The sequence below is a fragment of the Oryzias latipes genome, chromosome 21 (genome assembly GCF_002234675.1).
Source record: "Oryzias latipes chromosome 21, ASM223467v1".
NCBI lineage: Eukaryota > Metazoa > Chordata > Actinopteri > Beloniformes > Adrianichthyidae > Oryzias > Oryzias latipes.
The window spans coordinates 9,427,342-9,446,107 of record NC_019879.2 but is presented as its reverse complement, the minus strand read 5'-3'; the positions used below and the strand labels follow the sequence as shown (position 1 = coordinate 9,446,107).

Genomic DNA, 18,766 nt, shown 5'->3' with positions numbered 1-18,766 from the left:
CTGATTTTACTACCTATCCACCAGCCTTCACTAGATCCCGTGTCTTAATTTTGTCCATTCCCTCATCTTTAGCCATGGCTTAACAAGTGTAAGAAAGTAAGATATGGAACAAACATAGCTAAATAAAAGAAAAATGTTTGTCTGGAGGAAGGAACAACTAATGGAGACACAAAATGGAGCTTATCTACAAAGTGTTTACCTTGGTGTCTCACTGATTTAGGCCTTGTTAGATGTGTGTAGGAGCTGACTGTATGACAACACAATCTTCCAGAATCTCCCCTAGTCCGGCTTGCCAGTAACTCTGACTGATAGAAGTGCCAAACTCTTGTGCAGCATGTCTTTATGGGATAACTCTTCAGATTTGACTTGTCAATGTAGACCATATGCCAAGCAGCCCATTAGAATGGTTGCTTTTTTTCCGTAACAGTTTTGTCAAATCCACAACCTTGTGCGAGTAATAAGTGTCCCCAATAATTGTCCCCAAATTATGTCTACACCAGGCCTGCATAGTAAATAAAAAATTCACAAATTTCTAATGAACTACTGCTGCTTTGCAGAAAAATTCCTACAAAAAACCCCCACAGGTTTTGGGATTTTGGCGTAAAACGGCACTTCTGGGAATACTTTTACAATTGATCAAAAGATGATTGGAGTGGGACTTTGAAGGAAACTGTTGCAGTGAAATTGAAATTTTGTATTAGTTTTTTATTGTTTTGCTAATTATTCACGTACCGCAAGTCATATCGTCATCGCAGTATTGATTATTAACATTGCACATCTCAAGTATCGTGCAGCTCTGGTCTACACCCAAAAAAGTAAAGGTCCACAGCAGGAATTTTTAGCTAGCGGTTTATATAACTTTCTGTCTGAAAATAAACGGAGATAGACCTCCTAAGACAGGGTGCTTATTACGTCGATTGCGATCGATCGGTCGATCTTCAAGGACATGAGGGTTGATCGCAGGCCAGCAAAGATAAATGACCAAAAAAAGAAAAATGTACTTTAAAAAAATCTGTAAGCGTATCAAAATCCTCACAGAGAAGTACGGGGTTTGATTGACATGCAGAACGGCCAATCGGACATCCTCTGATACACACGTCACTGCACATGCGTGTTTAAATTCACTGAGCGCAAATTATGTCTGTCATCAGAAAGTCGCTTTCTGATGTGTTGAAAGCGAATTTCAACACATCAGAAAGTCGCTTTCTGATGACAGATATCCACACAAATAAATGCACACACACGCGCACATAGGTAAATCTTCAAGACATTGTCGACTCAAAAGTAGCTCACATGCCAAAAAAGTGTGAGCACCCCTGTCTTAAGAGTACTTCAGCATCAGTGAAAAATATGATGCAATGACGACATCTCCATTTTTTAGACTTTTCAGTCTTTAGTTCATACAAACAATGCCTTAAAATCGCCTCAACCTTAACAAAGATAGACTTTGGTCAGCTAATGTGTGTCTGTGAAAGCGATTTGATCGCCAGTATCGGTTAGCGACTGACCAGTTTGAACACTATAAGCCAAAGATGCATTCAAAAACCCACATGCAGCGTGTTCTTGAACGCACCCCTCATGTCCGTGTGTACGGAGCATTTGCCTTAATATGTCTTGGTTCACTTTTTTATTAACACATTTCTTTCACTTTCTGTGTCCAAATATTTTTCTTTTCTGAATCTGCAAAGTCATCTGTATACGAACCTTTGAGTCCTTCTCAACACATACACACACACACACACACATAAAACAGAGGTTGAAGCTAAACACAACATCAGATCAACACAATACAAACTAAAGGAAGAGCGAGCAGAAAGATTTTGAGAAACAACTGTGAAAGAGTTTCAAAAGAGAAGCCAGCTTTTCCTGAAATCTCCACGGAATCAGGATTTAGACAAACGACACAAATAGCTTAAGGGCCTATTGTGTAACCTGTTCATGCATTGCTGTGAGTAGGCTGACATGTGAGGCTCAGACTGTCAGTTTATCAACAGCAGCAATTTTTCACACTTGATCAGCCAGCCGTGGAGGCATTTTAAATGAACTACCTGCATTCCAGTAGCATCAGATAGAAAACAAAAGGCAAGCGCTCTGTGAATTATTGCACCACCTTTGCCTTTGTCTCCACTATTCTCTTTCTGTCACAAACTCTTCCAGTCCTTCTCTAGACCTCTCAGTCTTGTCTGATCGGCTTCACCATGACAGACACATTAGCCATTCACAGAACGGATAAGCACCATGTGGACAACGGACTGTGCCCAGAAATCAAGCAATATGCTGTCACAGAAAAACAAACAAACCACTCTCATATAGTCTCATGCCCACATGGTCGTCCCATTGTGACCCCACGTCAGAAAAGACAAACAACAGCGATGGAAAGCGACTGCCGTTCAATGTGGCGAGCCAGCAAGTGGAAGCCTGGCACCATATGGGCTCTCTATTGTTGACAAAACAGCCTAAGGGACATTAGCACCCATCATTTGCATATACTAAAACCACTTCTGCAGTTGTTTATCCTTTGCTATCTCTCCAACAAACAAACATGTCATCATCGATCTGTATTCAACGCCTGGAGGTGTGCTGGAAAGGATTTGTAAAGTCATCCATTTCCTGTCATTCTCTAGTTGCTATTTCAAACAACTCAGACAGAACTGACAGCAGCTGGAGGAAATCCCATGATGATCTTACCTAGATGCAGCTCTATGGTGTTAATCTTGTTTTCCGTGGGAAACAGGATCTTCGGCGGCTTGTCGGTCACAGGGGCTAGAACGGAAAGGAGACACGTTTTTGAATATTTCAAGTAAAACAGAGAAAATGTCTTTAGAAGAAGAAAAGTCAGGATTTATCAAGCAGTCATTTTTGGGTTTCCTCATTGGGTTTTCATCTTTTGCCTTAGTCACATGCACCCATACGGGGATCGACCAGTTTGGGTACTGCGCATTGACCGGGCCCGTGAAGGGTGATAGACAGGTGCAATTGCATCTTAAAGGGAGCCCAGGTGTGTCTTGTGATTCCTTTAAGTCTTGTGTGGCCACCTTAAGAGATGGCAAGGAAATAGGAAAGTACCATTGTTGTGCATGTGGTAAGTGTATTGTGAAGTATTTGTAAGGATAATGTAAGTTACACGCACTTATAACAAATGGTTGATGCTGTCATATGGTGCCCTTATGCCTCACCCCAGTCATTATTAAGGTGCTGTAAGTAGGAATGGGTATCGTTAAGGTTTTAACGGTACTACAAATCTTATTGATACAGCTTATCGATCCTGTATTTTAACGATACTCTTATCGATACTTTTTGTGGATGAAAAATAAATAAATAAATAACAAATGAAGAACATAAAGTGTTTTTATTTCCTCATTATGGAACAACATTGTTTTTTAACAAAACATTTTACTTTATACATTTTTCCAACTTGAAAAGTAAAATGCATGAAAAAAGAAGTTATTTAAAGAAAAACAAACAGTAATGTTTTGACATGTTGCTGTCATGATGTAAATATAAAACAAATTAAATAAACTCTTCACTCTAAAATAGAAACATGGTTGCATAGGGCAACATGGTGGAGTATGCAGGTAGATTGCAGAAACCCGCACGTTCCTCTTTTTTTTTCTTTTTTAAAGTTCTGCACATGGTGGGTGATTTGAACTATAATAAACACATTCATCTTTGCTAATAATTTACTTTTTCTGCGAGTCCTGTGTTCAAACTTCAAGCGCTTCTAGGAACACAAACGCACACCCCCAACACACTTGTGCACGCTCTCACTCACTCTCGCGCGGCACACGCTCCTCCCTTTAATACACGCAAGGTGGTGACACACATACACACTCATTCTACAACACCTATACAGCTCATTAGTTAGATAGTTAGTAGTTAGTTGTTACTATTATTTTTTTAATAAAGAATACAGCGTTGTAATTATGAATTGTATTCATTCGCGACGCGGCCGCCGGAGGATTTTGTGCTGCCCTGGGGCTCGTTCAATACCGGGGCTCGGTACCCATCCCTAGCTGTAAGGGATCCTTACTGATGGCGTGCAAATGCTGCATGCACGGCTTGTGCAGGTGATACACAAGTGTCCGTAGAATGGCTTGTATGATGGGTTGTAGGATGTCTACACAAACTGCACTCTGATGGTCTAATTTCCTAAATTCAAACAGCCAGGCTGCCCATAAGGAACATGCAACATGCCTGAGTCTCTCCTACTTCACCCTTACTTAAGCTTACGTGTTGTTTAAGTGTTCATTACGACCAATCGTCAAAAGCCGTAGTTTTTGCTCTACGAGCTCACCAAGCAGTCTATATGATCTTAAAATTTTCTGCGAGCCCCAGACAGGTTTTCGCTCGCAGACAGCCCGTATCCACCCGTAAGGGCAGTTGTGACTAAGGCATTAACTGTAGAAAAAGCCAACCCATTTTTAGATAATTCACTTAATCAAATTGACTTCTATCCTTGCAATACAAACAACATGCCACTATTGAATCTGTTTTGGTGTTAAATGTCAGAAGGGCTATCACAGACTGAGCGTTTCCTAGTAAAAGTGAGGGCAGGCGATGCCCAAATGACAATAATTCTGTATACAGTGAATGTCAAGCCTGATGAATTTCTGAATCAAATTTTTTTTAAATCACACCCGATCATCTTTTAATCTATTTATAATGCATTCCCTTTGGTCTTTTATTTATTATTACGCCATTTTTAGCCGTAATAAAAAAATATGTCTTTTTCTAGGACATAGTTTCTGCAGAGCGGCAGAAGTTCATTTGAAACTCGCCTCTGAGTTGTGGGCGGGACCGTTGATGCGGAGCCCCCCCCCCCCCCCCTCTCTATTGTAAAACAGAGCAGGAGCCTGTGGCCTGCCAAGCGTAATTTCTAGGTAACAAATAGTAAAAATCTTTTCGCCTGATCCTGATTCAGAACATTTTGAATAAAGAAATATTCAGAAATTAAGTTTTTTTAGCTGAATTTTATTTATATATGTCCTCCTTCATCTGAAAAATGCTACAAGAACACGTTAAAGAGCCTAAATCAGGCAAAATCAACTTTTTGAGCTTTTAATTGCATCATAATGTTAATTCCTCACTATAAACAACCCCAAAGCTCCATTCACGTTGGCGATGATCAGCAAGAACGCTTTCATTTTGTATCCACAATTTGCACATCAATTTTTGCTACATTTTGGATGTTGCCTGTTTTTGTGGGCGAAATGCAAATACGCTGCAGAGGTCAGATCTCGGTTGACATCAAGGTATGGGCGGCACCCACAAAGAGCGAAAGGCGTTGCCTCAGAGATCAAGTCATCTTATTTTCGGATAGGAAAATTAGCTGGTGAAATAGCTCATTATAGAAAAAATTTTCCTCTAGTGTGCCAAAAGTAATAAATTATTATGGATGTAGTTTACTCTGAAAGGCTTAGAATAGCTAGCATGATATATGCTCTATATTAAAACACCAAAAACACAATTTTCACAAGAGTGGGTCTTTAAACTTCATCTCAGTAAATAAGTCACTTTTTTTTCAGAAAACAATCCATTTTAGAATGAAATCCACTTCCACTTTAAAAACAATTAACATATGGACAAACGCAGGATCTTTAGCTTTCTTAACTTGAAAAGAAGAATTATGTGCAGGACAGTCAAGAAAAAAAAACCAATAAACCCACATCTCTAGAGACTTTGCTTTGTGTACATTCAAACTGGAATGAAAAGTTTCTTCCTAAAACCACATCCACTAAACTGGAAGCCTGCATAGTCCTAAAAAGCCCCCAAACCCGCAAAATCAGACTCATTAAACCTCCACTATTTCCCAGCTGGCCCAAAACAGCCAAGCCAGGTATTAACTTCTCACTAAACTCGTTTTCTGTCTGACTTCCAAACAAAAAACTACGATTCATTTCCTCTAAAAAAATAAACTTTCAACTGCTTCATCATGAAGTTTAAAGTGTAACTGCTGTTTGACCGTAGAAGCACTCGCCAAAAACCTCCTACTGCAGTGTTTTTGTGCAAACATCAAAGCTGATGAAAGTTCAGAACATCTAGCTTTTTAATCAAAAGAGGTTTTGGGGAATCTGAAAAATAAAAGGATACTTTCATGACTTCAGCACATCTCTTTTGAGTTGTTTTGAACCCCATAGAGCAATTAGTTACATCTGTTAGTCATGCTTAAACCAGAACAACCACACCCAGCATTTTATTATTATTCCGACGTACTTTACAGGTGATTTTTAGCAGTTAGGTTGTTCGGACCTTTTAGGAGCTCAACACTCTTAATGAGACTCTTTTGAGTCTTTAAAACGAGGGGCCCTTTAATGAGTTGTTTGAAAGTTTTTTTTTTAATCTGGTGTCTGTCATCAATTGGAAAACAGTCATCTTGTGCTGCAGTGCGAAGAACTATTTGATGATCTTGATCTTGTAAAGAGCCACAGTCTCAGAGGATTTGATTGCGTTTTTAACTGGATCAGATGTCTGGGAGGCGGCACCTGCTTGTATGCAAATCGGGGCAGTAAGGCTCCCTGATATCTGAGAGAGGGGCGGTCACGGGCTTTTAGGCACAACAGTTTGCACTTTTATTAGTTAATCACTCAGTACAAATTACAATGGATACTGATACAATTTTAATTACATATCAAACTGCTATAGGTAATTACACAATGGGTGCGCTGGGCAAACAAATGAGGATAAGCAGATGTGGTAAAGAGAGCAGAGATATGAGGCTGCACAGACAACACGGAGCATAGAAAAGAAGGGAAATTTGGCATGAGGCACTTTTAGTATCTTATACTTCCATTCAGATAACCATTTCTTTATGGAATGTAAACAAATGACTGCTTTCATGATGGGGAAAATTATGAGCTTCTCCCCACAAAGAAAGAAAGTATGTCTCGCATTAACAAGCATCTAAAAAAAACACAGTTTGGTAAAGTGGGTGAAAACTACAAAAATAAACTGAGTTTAAATGTGGTTTTTCTTAACACTTATTCACTTAGGTGAATGGGTTTCATTCAGTTCCCCCCTTTTCACCTAATTTATAGCTAAACTAATAAGAGTTTGATGCTGCTTGAATCACACTTTTCCTAATATGTGTTGTGTTTTTGCATTCCGAGGTCTTGACCTTGGTCCACACTCTAGTCTCACATGCAGAGACTTGATTTCATTTCTTCTCTCTGGGGCTTGCAAACCATGTTCCCTTTTACAAGTACCTTATTTTTAAGCTCTAAAACATTTTTGTCAAAAATAATGTCTGTTTTTATTTTTGTGTAACATTTACCAATATAGTTTATCCCTGCTGCTTCTCTCAGGTTTAAATTGTCAAATTGACAAATTAGAATAGAATATTTTGTAGAATATGTTTTTACCTTCAAATATTTTTTACCTAGGTCTACATTTGTGGAAAACGACTTGAAATTTGACTTGGACTTGCAAAACTGACCTCTTACGTTTTTATTTTTTAACCGGCAGCCCATAATCTATTAATAGGTAGTCAACATATATAAAAGTTTATCAAATCTCCATTCAGTGAAACTTATTTACCTATTTGCTGCTTATTAATTAACTTTTAATTTAATTTATCCTTTTATAGATCAATCATTTAGTGAATACATTCCAATCGCATTTTATGTGCAGATTCAAGTTCATTCATTAATGCAAGAGTTTTTACTATGATAAGTTCAACTGAACATAAAGTCATAGTCTATGATGAAAACAGAAAATTTCTTTGAGAAGGCCTGCTTCGGTTTGTAAATCTTAAAAGACAAAATACACGATTTAAAATGTACTTTTAGTAAGTTTTAGGACGTCATGCGCAGATCAGGCCTGGCCATTGCTCAAATCCCAAGGGAGGGGTGGAAATCTTCTTAAATGGCAGGAGGAATTGGGAGACTGGCATCTGCTATAAAAGGTAAGAAAAAATGTTTTTAAAAATCCAAATTGAGCAGTAGGATGCATGCTGCACTAAATTAGATCAAACAACAAAACCCTAAAGCTGCGTTAGCACCAGTCGCAGAAAAGACCTCTTCCAATGAGAAGTCTATGTACCGGTAAACGTGCGTTATGGTGTTCAAAAGTCTTGAGTTCATGTGAGATCATCCAATCGAGATCTGAAGCTTTTTGACCAAACAGAGCCAATGGGTGTCCTTTCAACTAAACAGCATCACTAGAAGTGCAATGGCACCAAAACTGTCTTGTGTTCTCTTGGAAACATTGATAACAACAGTATAGTAATGTCTCAAAAACAACTTTGAATCATTGAGGTTCAATATAATTTGATTTTGGGGATTTAAATGAGATTTAAAACAAACTACCTACTTAGCTATTGATTACTATCTCCTCTCTATAAATAGAACAGACATGCAATGCTTGTTTATTGTGGCCCCAACTGTCTTCCAATACAGATCAAAGCATTCCAGCTGGTAGGGAGCTTCAAATAAATAATGATCCAGTTATGGTTGTCAACTACATGAAGTATTGAAAATGGATAAACCGCATTAGCTTGTTAACTTAAGTAACTGAAAGAGAACTGAAATAATAAGCAAGCCAAGAAAAGCCTGGTTAGAATAATTTATAGCTCTCAGATAATCTTTTCACAAATGATGTTTCTATATTTTAAACCTGTTTAGTTGGATTTACTTTTGCTTCCTTACTTTTTGTCATATTTCTTTTGCCCTGTGTTTCTCCAAGTTGCATTTGTGCAAAGCCCCTTGTGTTGGAAATTGTTCACAACCTTTCTCTTTGTTTTGTCAAATCTGTATTTAGGAATAATTTTTTTTTCACACATTTGCTGTTTTTTTTATCAGCTGGAACATAATACTTTAACCAGGAATGTCACTCATGCTCATGTCCTTTCCACAGCACTGCATCTAGGAAAGCCACATATACGTTTAGTGAAGACACTGATCAAAGCTGACAACAGGTTTGAAGTGATATTAAAAAGGGAATCAGGTCAGGGTGCTGATGCCAGTCTACATGTATTTACATTTGTCATGACTGTCCAGTTTCATTTAAGGTTAAAGCTTGGAAACATTGGTCTCTGGGCAGTTTTTTTTAGCTATTTAAATATTTTTCTTCAACAATACAGATGTTTGCATGATGACATTTATTTTTTTTGGGCAGCGTGATGGCACAATGGATAGCACTCTTGCTTCCCTTTCTTTCTCCTGCTTTGAAAACCAGCTGGGTACTAGAAGTTTGCATGCACCCCCCCTGGACGTGTGGGTTTTCTCCTGGCAACCTGGTTTCCTCCCACAGTCCCAAAACATGCTTCACAGATTAATTGGTATCTCTAAATTGCCCCTAAGCATGAGTGTGAGTGTGTGAGTGTGTTGCCCTGCAACAAACTGGTGACCTTTTTAGGGTGTACCAGCTGACACAGGGTTTGGTGACCCCATGACCCCAAAAGGGATTCAGCAGGTTCTGAAGATGGACGGATGGACAGAATTTTGCTGTTTGGCCAAACTGTTGCATTTATTACAAAAAAATTGAAAAAACACGTTTATGACACATGCAAGCATGCACATACTTCTCTAAAAAGATAATTTTATTGACCCTCTTGTCTTATAAAATAAACTGATATGATTTATAGGTTTGTTTGTATTGAAAATACATTGTTGTTAGAAATGACAGGCAAGAGAAAGACATTTTCTTTCGCCGCAAAGGTACAAGAAAATATATGTTGGTTATTTTCCGTGCTAAATTTGTTCTTACACTTTAGCAATAATGTTCTATTATGTGCCCTTATTACCTTCAATATATCTTCATTTCATCCCTGATTGCACAGTAAAAATACCTATATGAGTTTGTGTTAGGAACTCATTTCTATAGTGGACTATTTTCCACATCAAAGTTATTATGCATTGACTGGTTGAAGACATTTAAAGAAAAAAAATGGAAGCAGTTATAATTATCCTTAAACATATCCCACTCCCTGCTGTGCTGCACTGTGCTGAGAACCGAACAATACTCAAGTGTTTCAACATCAAAGCCAAGGTGGTGAACATTCTCTCAAACACACAGCAATGGAAGAATCACAAGCACTTTCAGGAAGGAACTTTTTTATGCTCATCCTACAGAACTTATTAATAGTCATATCCATTAACGATGAAACACGGTGTTGTAGAAGCTTTTCAAACCACAGAACAAGCTATGAGCTTTAAAAACTCTAGATGTGAAAAATTATATACAAATTAGAGAAAACAAAACTTAAGTAAGTTTTATTGTGCAATGTCTCAGATCATTCCCAAAATACCATGTAAAGTAAAATTTAAGATTTATTGTAAGTAAATGTAAGCACTACAAGGAGAATGATGAAAAAATAACAATGCAGTATAAGATAAGATGAAAGACGATGAACTAAGAATACATATGTAAGATATTTAGGGACACATCATGTCTTTCCTCTCTGAAAGTCTTTTTTTTCCAATTGGCACCTCGGTAGGCTGCCAACTACATAGATAGCTCCATGTTTGCTTACTTGTTTCTATGTTTTGGTTTTGTGGTTCCTTTTATTGGTCTGTTTTTGAAGTGAAGTGGCATGCCTGCTACAACTTTCTGGAACAATTTTCCACCACTTCTAGCTCTGAAGCGCTCTACAGTTGCATCGTTTCCACGATCAGCTGTTGTCGCTTGGCAACAACACAATGCTGATGAAGATGCAACTGGAGATCGCAGGAGAGGCTGAGGAGACGGAGGTCCTTCAGAGTCTGCAGGACTCTTAGAGTTGTCCATGTTGAGATTAGATGGTTTCCCTTTCTAACTTAGAGAGCCTACAGGAACATCTGAGGATACAAACTTACAGTGACCTCTATAATGAATTCCTAGTTTGATCACTCTTTCCAGTAAAGAATAAGCAAAAAGCAAAATGTCCTGCCAAGTTTCCGCCGTGCGTTTTTAACATGGTTTCCAGAAAAAGATATGAAGGGATGAGATGAGATATGCCAAGGCATTTATTGTTTTGTTATAATGGGAAGAAAAGAAGAAGGTTCGAGCAATGTGCTGAATGTCATGTCTTCGTGACTATAAAAAGCTGGTGAGTGGAGAAACGGGGGCTTTTTCTTTCTTGACTGAGTGGAGGCTTTCTTTTTTCCGGAATAAACAGACCTTTTGAGTAGAAGGCAGATTCCAGCTTCATTATTGTTTCGAGTTCATTTTTTCCTTCACACTGACAGGAACAGGAGAGAAGATTGACCAATCGGTGCTGTTGAGTTCTTCATCCTCTGTGTCACTTTTCAAACAACTCCGCCAAGCCCGGCGTAAGACTAAGCAGCGTTTCTTCTTCTGCATCACCATCAGTAGCAAATACTGCTACACATACTTACAGTGCCCTCTAGTGGTTGCTGCTATTCATTTAAAAAAAAAACATGTTTAAATAACACCTCTGGCCAAACTGCAAAAAAAAAAAACCAAAAAAACGCAATTTATATTCTGAAGAATACAGCACCTTTATCACTTTCTGTATTTTTTTTAAAACTATTAATGCTTATTATAACACATCGGTAAAGAGTAGACAAAATGTGATTCCAAAAATGTTTGGCCTATGTAATAAAGCAGTTGCCTCCATGCTAAAGCGTATTTTCTTTTACCACAATCAGACCTTGTTGTTGCCAGACCTATACAGCCAAAACAGCCTTTTAAGGAAGCTGTCTAACATAACAGTTTGTTCAATGATCCCGACATAAAACATCATGCTGCCATCTAAGTAACTCTAAGAACAAAGAGAGTAATAGAATTATCTGAAAAGGCTCAAATCATTTCAAATTAAAGCATTTATTTACATGCAGAGAGAAGCTGGAACACTTTCAAGCAAGAAAAGCAAGAAAAAAAAACTCCAATAAAATGACGTTCATTCATCCAGGAGGTCATTAAAGAAACCAAAACATGGAAAGAATTTAGGGGTCGAGTGGGTGCCATCGCATTTGGGGTCAACCTACAGCAACTCATAATCATCACTGTCATAGCAGTCAAGTGTGACGGAAGCTGCAGGAGAATATTCAGCTTATAAGGAAGAAGGAAGTCTACTTTAAAAATTAAGAATAAAAAAAAGGGTCAAAGTTGAAAACCCCACAAGACCAATATGCTAGAATATAAAATGTAGTCATCCCTACTACTCCACGTTAGCCTGCATTGACAATTCTATATTTTTTTGTACATTACTTGCATTTTTATATTTACTTGAAATACTTTCTCATTTTCTTCCTGTTTTACTTCCTCTCTTTGGTTTGATGGTTTATCCATCTTGAAGTTGCAGAGAACCGAGATTGTTTCTGTCAGGAGGACGATAATTCTTTTATTTGTTCAAAAGAGCTTTGTAACACCTCCAAACAAAACAGGCTGTCTGGCGAAACAAAGACTGGTCCAGATAAAACAGTTCAGGTGTGAATCCGACCCAAGACGCAATAAAAAGGAGATGAAAGGACAGTGATTCAAAGGAATCGAATGTAATGCCTGTACTGTGCCCACGCACCAACCTGACCCTTATTCTGGATGAATAACTGTATTTTGTGCCTTTTGTGAACTAAACATCTTTCTCTCTTAGTTTTCCTTTCCTCTGTTGCTAACCTCTCTCATTGTGCCACAGACCGACTGTTTTATTTCACCTTCAGAAGAAGTGAGACCCTTTCAGGTTCATCTTTTTATCTATTTGTCACTCTCCCATAGTGTTTCCCATCATGCACTTCTTTTTGTCTTTCGAAGTAAGTCATTAATTTAATTACATGTTGTTGTCAGCCTTTATTTAACCTGTAGGTGTTGCCTCTCCCGACAAGCTGCAGGATGCATCTTGGGTAATATGAGCTCCAACTTGAAGGCTTCAGAAAGTGGAACGATTCCATTACTCTGTTCCTCCGTTCAGGTGTTCAATAATGCAGGTCAGTGGCTCCGGCTGCCAATGTGGACACACACATGCACGGACTGACAGCAGTGCACGGCACATTTACAAACACCTTCCTATTTGCTTCAGGTAACAAAAGCCAGAGGATTAAAAAGCAAAAATGTAGATTCTGAGAATGGTGCTCACAAGAAAAAAATAAATTGACTTGAGGAGAGAAAAGCCTTTTTCTGACATGGCAGATTACTGACCATCAGAACATCCACTGGCTACTCCTACAGCACAGCCAATGACAGAGGATTAGCTCTTAATCAGAGGTGATGTCAGAGCGTGATTCAGACAGAAACCCTAGTGGCCTGGTGTCCATTCTGTTCCTCAGCCGAAGTGGCGATATATGAGTGACCCAGTCATCTGCAGGAGAGCACAAAGGCAGGTGAATACAGAGCTGAGAGACAGGATTGACACAGTCCTGGTACATTTAAACCAGCGTGAACGCTGCTTAATCCCACATGAAGATGCTGTGAAATGTTTTTTTATTTTTATTTTTATCATCTTGCATTGGGGCTGTCCAGTTGTGTAAACACAGTTTTTGTGCCAGTGGGCTCCCTGCATTTGGTCTGAGATTTACATGCAGTAACAGAGGAACAGACAGGCAACCTGCAGGGTCACCTCGCTACCATCTGCTCCATCAACCCCCCTTAGAACCGTCTCCACAACAACCTGGGCTGCTCCGCAAATAAAGGAGTCATCTTTTTGAGAGATCTCTGCAATTACTGCAGAAAAAACAACGAGGACAGTGAAATCAGATCACATTTTGATGGTTCTTGTCTTTCTCTGCTATACATCTGCCTTTTCAGCAGGAAACAAGTTTGGTCCCAGGAACCTGTCTGGATTGTTGACACTTCTGGATTTCTGTTGAGGAATCAAAGTCAAGGGTTTGGCCAAAAGTTTAGATCTCATTTCCATTCTCATGGGAAAATATAAGTTGCTTTCTCTTGCAGTTTGGCCAGGGCTACAACTTTTGCTCAGTAGTGACTTATGCCGCATGTGATTTTTTTCTTTCAAAAGACAGATCAGCAGTAAAAGGAAAAGATCACAGTAAAAAAAAAAGATACTCTATGATAAAGAAAGTTGTCTAAAAACAAATTTTTTTACAATGAATAAGGAAAAGAAGAGCCCAATTCTAATGTATGTCGCATAGGAGGGAGATGACCTTCTTTATTGCATAAATACTTCAAATGAGTGTCTTTTCAGTTTATTCATGCTTCTGTTGATAACATAGGACTGGTAAATATTATGATGGCAGTGCTTGTGTTATATATATAAATATATATATTTGCATTTTTTATTTTTTTTCCCAGCAAACATTTTTCTCTGTCTGAAGAGGCATGTTTGCTAAATGAATTTGATTGGTAAAACAAGGGCTGGAGCGTGATAAACTAAAGGGTCCACCCAGGTTATCATTAGCTTCTAGTAAAAACACAGAGGAAAGGAAAACTTTTTGGTTTTTCTTCTCCCAGACCACCAAACAGTTTTAAAAGGGGAAAACCCAGCAAAAAATCAATGTTTTCTTCATGTAAATATTCATCGAAGCAATGAAGGGTAGTGAAGAAATGAAAAGACAAGGGAGCTGCTGAACCAATATATGTGACATCTTTCATCCACAACATACACACTGTTTGTGGTGATAAAATACTAAAGGTTGTCTCAATGGGCTCTGTATCGGTAATTGACATTGAAAAGTAAAACATAAAATCAAAATGATCATAGATGCATAGAATTCAATAAGAAAATACTAAATTTAACTCACAAACAGACTGTTACGACCCCTGGTAGTTGTCTGCTTGTCTCGTGTGTGCATGTGTGTATGCATATGTGTTCTCAGCTCCTGTAGAAGTCCAGCTCCTGCACAGCTGCTGACTCCGCCCCTCTGCAGAGCTGATTGAGGCTGCTACCTATCGCCTGGCTTGGAGGGAAGCTTAAAAGCTCAGAGGATCCCCTGCTCCAGTGGCGGCTGCATTCCTGAGTGGGAATTCGTTCTTCAGCCTGCCCCTGCTGTCTGCCTGGCCTTAGCTTGAGAAGCTCCTGGTTTCCCCCTTAGTTTGATTCTGGTTTTGTCCTTTTGTTACATTTACTCTTGTGGTCTTTTGTTTGCATTTTGAGTAATTTGGCGCCTTGCTTTAAAGCCTGAGAATTTAAGTTATCCCATTGTTTATTGCACCTTTGGTGTTGAGTTGATTATTTCTCTTTTAGTCCCCTATGAGTGTTATTTGTCACTGAATAAACGGCTGTGTGGCCAACTTTAACCCCACCCGGTTATCATAATTTTCTTTATGTTACACATTTCTCCCTCCTCTCTGAAGAGGGACGTAACACAGACTAAACTAAACTGGACATCCCTGCCCTTAGACCCCCCCTTCGCGGTAAAAAAAAACGGATTCCGGAAAATAAGGAAGAAACCTCAGGGGTGCCCACATGAAGGAGGGATCCTCCCCCAGGACGGACAGGCGATTTACCAGAACTCAGAGAGAAAAATTTACTTATTTAATTCTTCAACTACATATTTAAAGTTCAGCAGACGAGCTTCGAGGTACACGAGGTACACGGTCAGGTACAGGAGCACGGATGAGACATCTTTGTACGTGTTGCGTATTTATAATAATAATAATAATGGATTGGATTTATCTGCGCTTTTCAAGACACCCAAAGCGCTTACATTGTGTCCATTATTCATTCACTCCTCATTCATACTTGGTGACGGTAAGCTATGGTTGTAGCCACAGCTGCCCTGGGGCAGACTGACAGAGGCGTGGCTGCCATTTCGCGCCTACGGCCCCTCTGACCATCACCGGGATCATTCATGCACATTCACACACCAGTGGAGCCACACTGGAGGCAAGGAGGGTGAAGTGTCTTGCCCAAGGACACAACGACATTTTGGCTGGTGGGAGCGGGGATCGAACCGCCAACCCTTCGATCATTGGACGACCCGCTCAACCACCTGAGCCACTGTCGCCCGGTCTTTTGTGATACACATGTGATATATGTAATTCACAAGTGTTTCTTGAGCTCGCATTCGTGGATGTGCGCAGATGTCCCTCGAGAGTTTCAGCCGATGGGTCTTAACTTGTCTTCAGTTTTGAGCCATTCAAAATTTTCAGTTTAGTTAAAAACTACGCAGTTTATGCATATTTGACATAGTTTATACGCAATAATGATGCTAATCTTACGATATCACGTATACAATGCACAGATCACGTTCAGGTTACGTAATTGACACACATATCATTGATAATCTGCTTATAAACAGCGCACGGTTAATGCACGATTGGCGTATTGTGTGACGGGTTTATAAATCGGCGCACAGTCTATACAGGGTGTCCTGCCCCCCGGGCGGGGGGTCAGCTCTCTCCCACAGAAGGCGGGTCTTAGGATGGGTCGGGGTATGACAGGCGCCAATGCAACTTCTACTAGATCTTCCCAACTGCGGCTCCCACCAGGGCACTCTCTTCTCGGCGGGCTGCTTCGACTGGCACTTATAGCAGCTAACTTATCACTGGTGCAGACCAGGGGAATCCGACTTTTTTAATTAAAACAAAGCATTGCGAGGATCCACAGAGGTGCATGGTACTGACATGATGTGATTTCTGCACCATGCCCTGAATGTCAAAGTAAAGAAATACACTGAAGCGCAGGTTTACATGTTCTCTGCACGGTTTCTTTGCATTTCTTTCGTGATTTAACGTGGTTCATTTGTGATACATCTTTGACAATTTCACGTAAAGACCACAATTCTCCCTTTTTCCACATGTAACCCTTGTGCTATCCTAGGCACTTTAACGTTGGGAGTTGGGTTATGAAGACCCACTAGACAGTGCTCTGAACCTTTTTTCTTCAATGATTTGTGATCTTCACTGGTGTCCATGGATTACATGAAATCTTTCCACCTTTATCCACCTTTGTCATGGTAGGGAGAACACGTCAATGTAAGGGTGGGGTCATCTAAGATAGGACAAGGGGTATGACCAATTTTCATCCGTGCAATATGTGCAAATGTACGAAGTGGCTGTGTGACATGGCCGTAAGATCGGAGGCTCTACAGCAAACATTTGGTAACTGATCAGCCTGTAAGCATATGAGATGAGTTACAGGGGGCTGATAGCTGAAGATGCCAACAGCACAGCAGCCAGAACCTAAGGGGAAAAAAGACCGCAAGAGAAATGGAAGAGAGGAGCGCACTGTACACGAAGGAAACTCCAAAGATTACAATGTGACATTGGAAACTGGTGAATGAGGGAAGACACAACAATTGTCAGCTTTAATGAGCATGTGTGGATCTATATTAGCCCTTATCTAATCCTCCACAGACTTTTTTTCGTTAAGTTGTTCTGGTTTGTGCACTTCTTTTCAATTTGGAAAAAACAGATGTGAAAACAATGATCATAATTCTGCTTCACTTAAAAGAAAGAAAGAAAAAAAATCACCCCGTGTGCTACATTATTTCAGGTTTATGCCTAAGGGTAAAGGTAATTGCACATACTTTTTTTCCAGTTTGACAGATGCAATTTGGTAAATAAAGTTGACCGGGTTTTTGCCAATGCTGTCTTTGTACAGATATTTTTACACACAAGCATTTACTCGAACAAGCACTTAGAGAGCAGTTTTTTTTTTCTTTTTCAGCTACACATTTCCCAGTTATTTTTCCTAAATCAAGTTTTCTATCTAAATGGGAATCAAAATGTAAAAAAAAAGGGAAAAAAAATGATTCATCAACAATTACTTGTGTTGCAAAACATTGAAAAAAGAAGATGCAAACTGGAAAGTAAATTTCTCTGGGGAGAAATAAGAAAACAAAAAAAAACGATGCATTTATGTAGAAGCTATGAGGTTAGCTGTGTTGTGAACAAACGCAGCTGTTTCTGAAAAGCAATCCTACAAATATTTGTGAAATCAAAATGATGAAAAAAAAACAGCTTTCAATTCCACCTGATGTCTCCAGCTTGAACTATAAGGGTTCTTATTAATTGTTTTTCAAACCAAGCTTGTAATTGTAGAATAAAAAACAAAATGAATGGATTCCTGGATGTTTTCTTGTCCAAAATATGTATTTAAAATGACATGTTTGTCTTTTTCAGTGTTTATTGTGATATCAACAATTAAACTGTGCTCCCGAAACCATAAGTATAAATATTTTTCCAAAAAAAAAAATTCTAAAGAAATTCAAATTTACATGTCTATTTACAGCTTTTTCTAAACAGAACCAGAGAATTTTTTACTACAAACCTGTAAAAAATCCCCTTAAGAAGGGCCAACACATTTTAGTCATGTTTTGAGCCAACTAGTTGGAATCAAGCAAAAAAATGGGCAAAAACAGGCAAATAAGACTTATTAAAAGTTTACAGAAACCTGGCTTGACTTCCTCCATTAAAGACGCAGAAAAATATGCAGTGTAGCTCGTCTTTTCCAAGTTGTAATTAGAGATTCATTCTTCTGAGACCTAATACATTCACCGTTATAACAATACCTAAAGACATCAGAAAAATACATAGTTTTTGCAAAAAAGTACATTTTGGGACAAATATATATGCAATATGTATGCACATATTGCTCAAAGACTCTAATTGGAGAGCAGCAGTCATTAGCGTCACACATCTGATGTGGAAAGTGTCTTTGAAGAATGCTTTGACAGCTGCTTCAAATGAATCTGGTCACACAGGAGAGTGCCAAGGTCTGTAAATTACCTGTTTGCTGGGCTTGATTTCCAAAATACAAACAATAGTTATCAATTTGGTAAAGACAAATGAAGATCATTATCTTCATTTCTTTCCTCCCTTCTTTTGTAAGATGTTTCATGTCTCAAGCAGCCCATCTTCATCTTGACTTTCATTTGTTGCTCTGCTTATCCACCATGAAGTTTCTCTTCATCTCCATTACACAGATTGGAAT

The 18,766-nt window shown here is 39.0% G+C and overlaps 1 protein-coding gene across 4 annotated transcripts in view; it reads right to left on the bottom strand.

Annotated features, from left to right (window-relative positions):
• The window catches only part of LOC101171037 (interleukin-1 receptor accessory protein-like 1-B), a 231,567-nt gene that overhangs the window by 67,207 nt on the left and 145,594 nt on the right, over positions 1-18,766 (bottom strand). For all 4 annotated transcript variants that reach the window (XM_023950643.1, XM_023950644.1, XM_023950645.1 and 1 more), the window contains exon 6: positions 2,689-2,763. In XM_023950643.1, the coding sequence (XP_023806411.1) occupies positions 2,689-2,763 (75 nt within the window). The remainder of the gene's footprint in view (positions 1-2,688; positions 2,764-18,766) is intronic.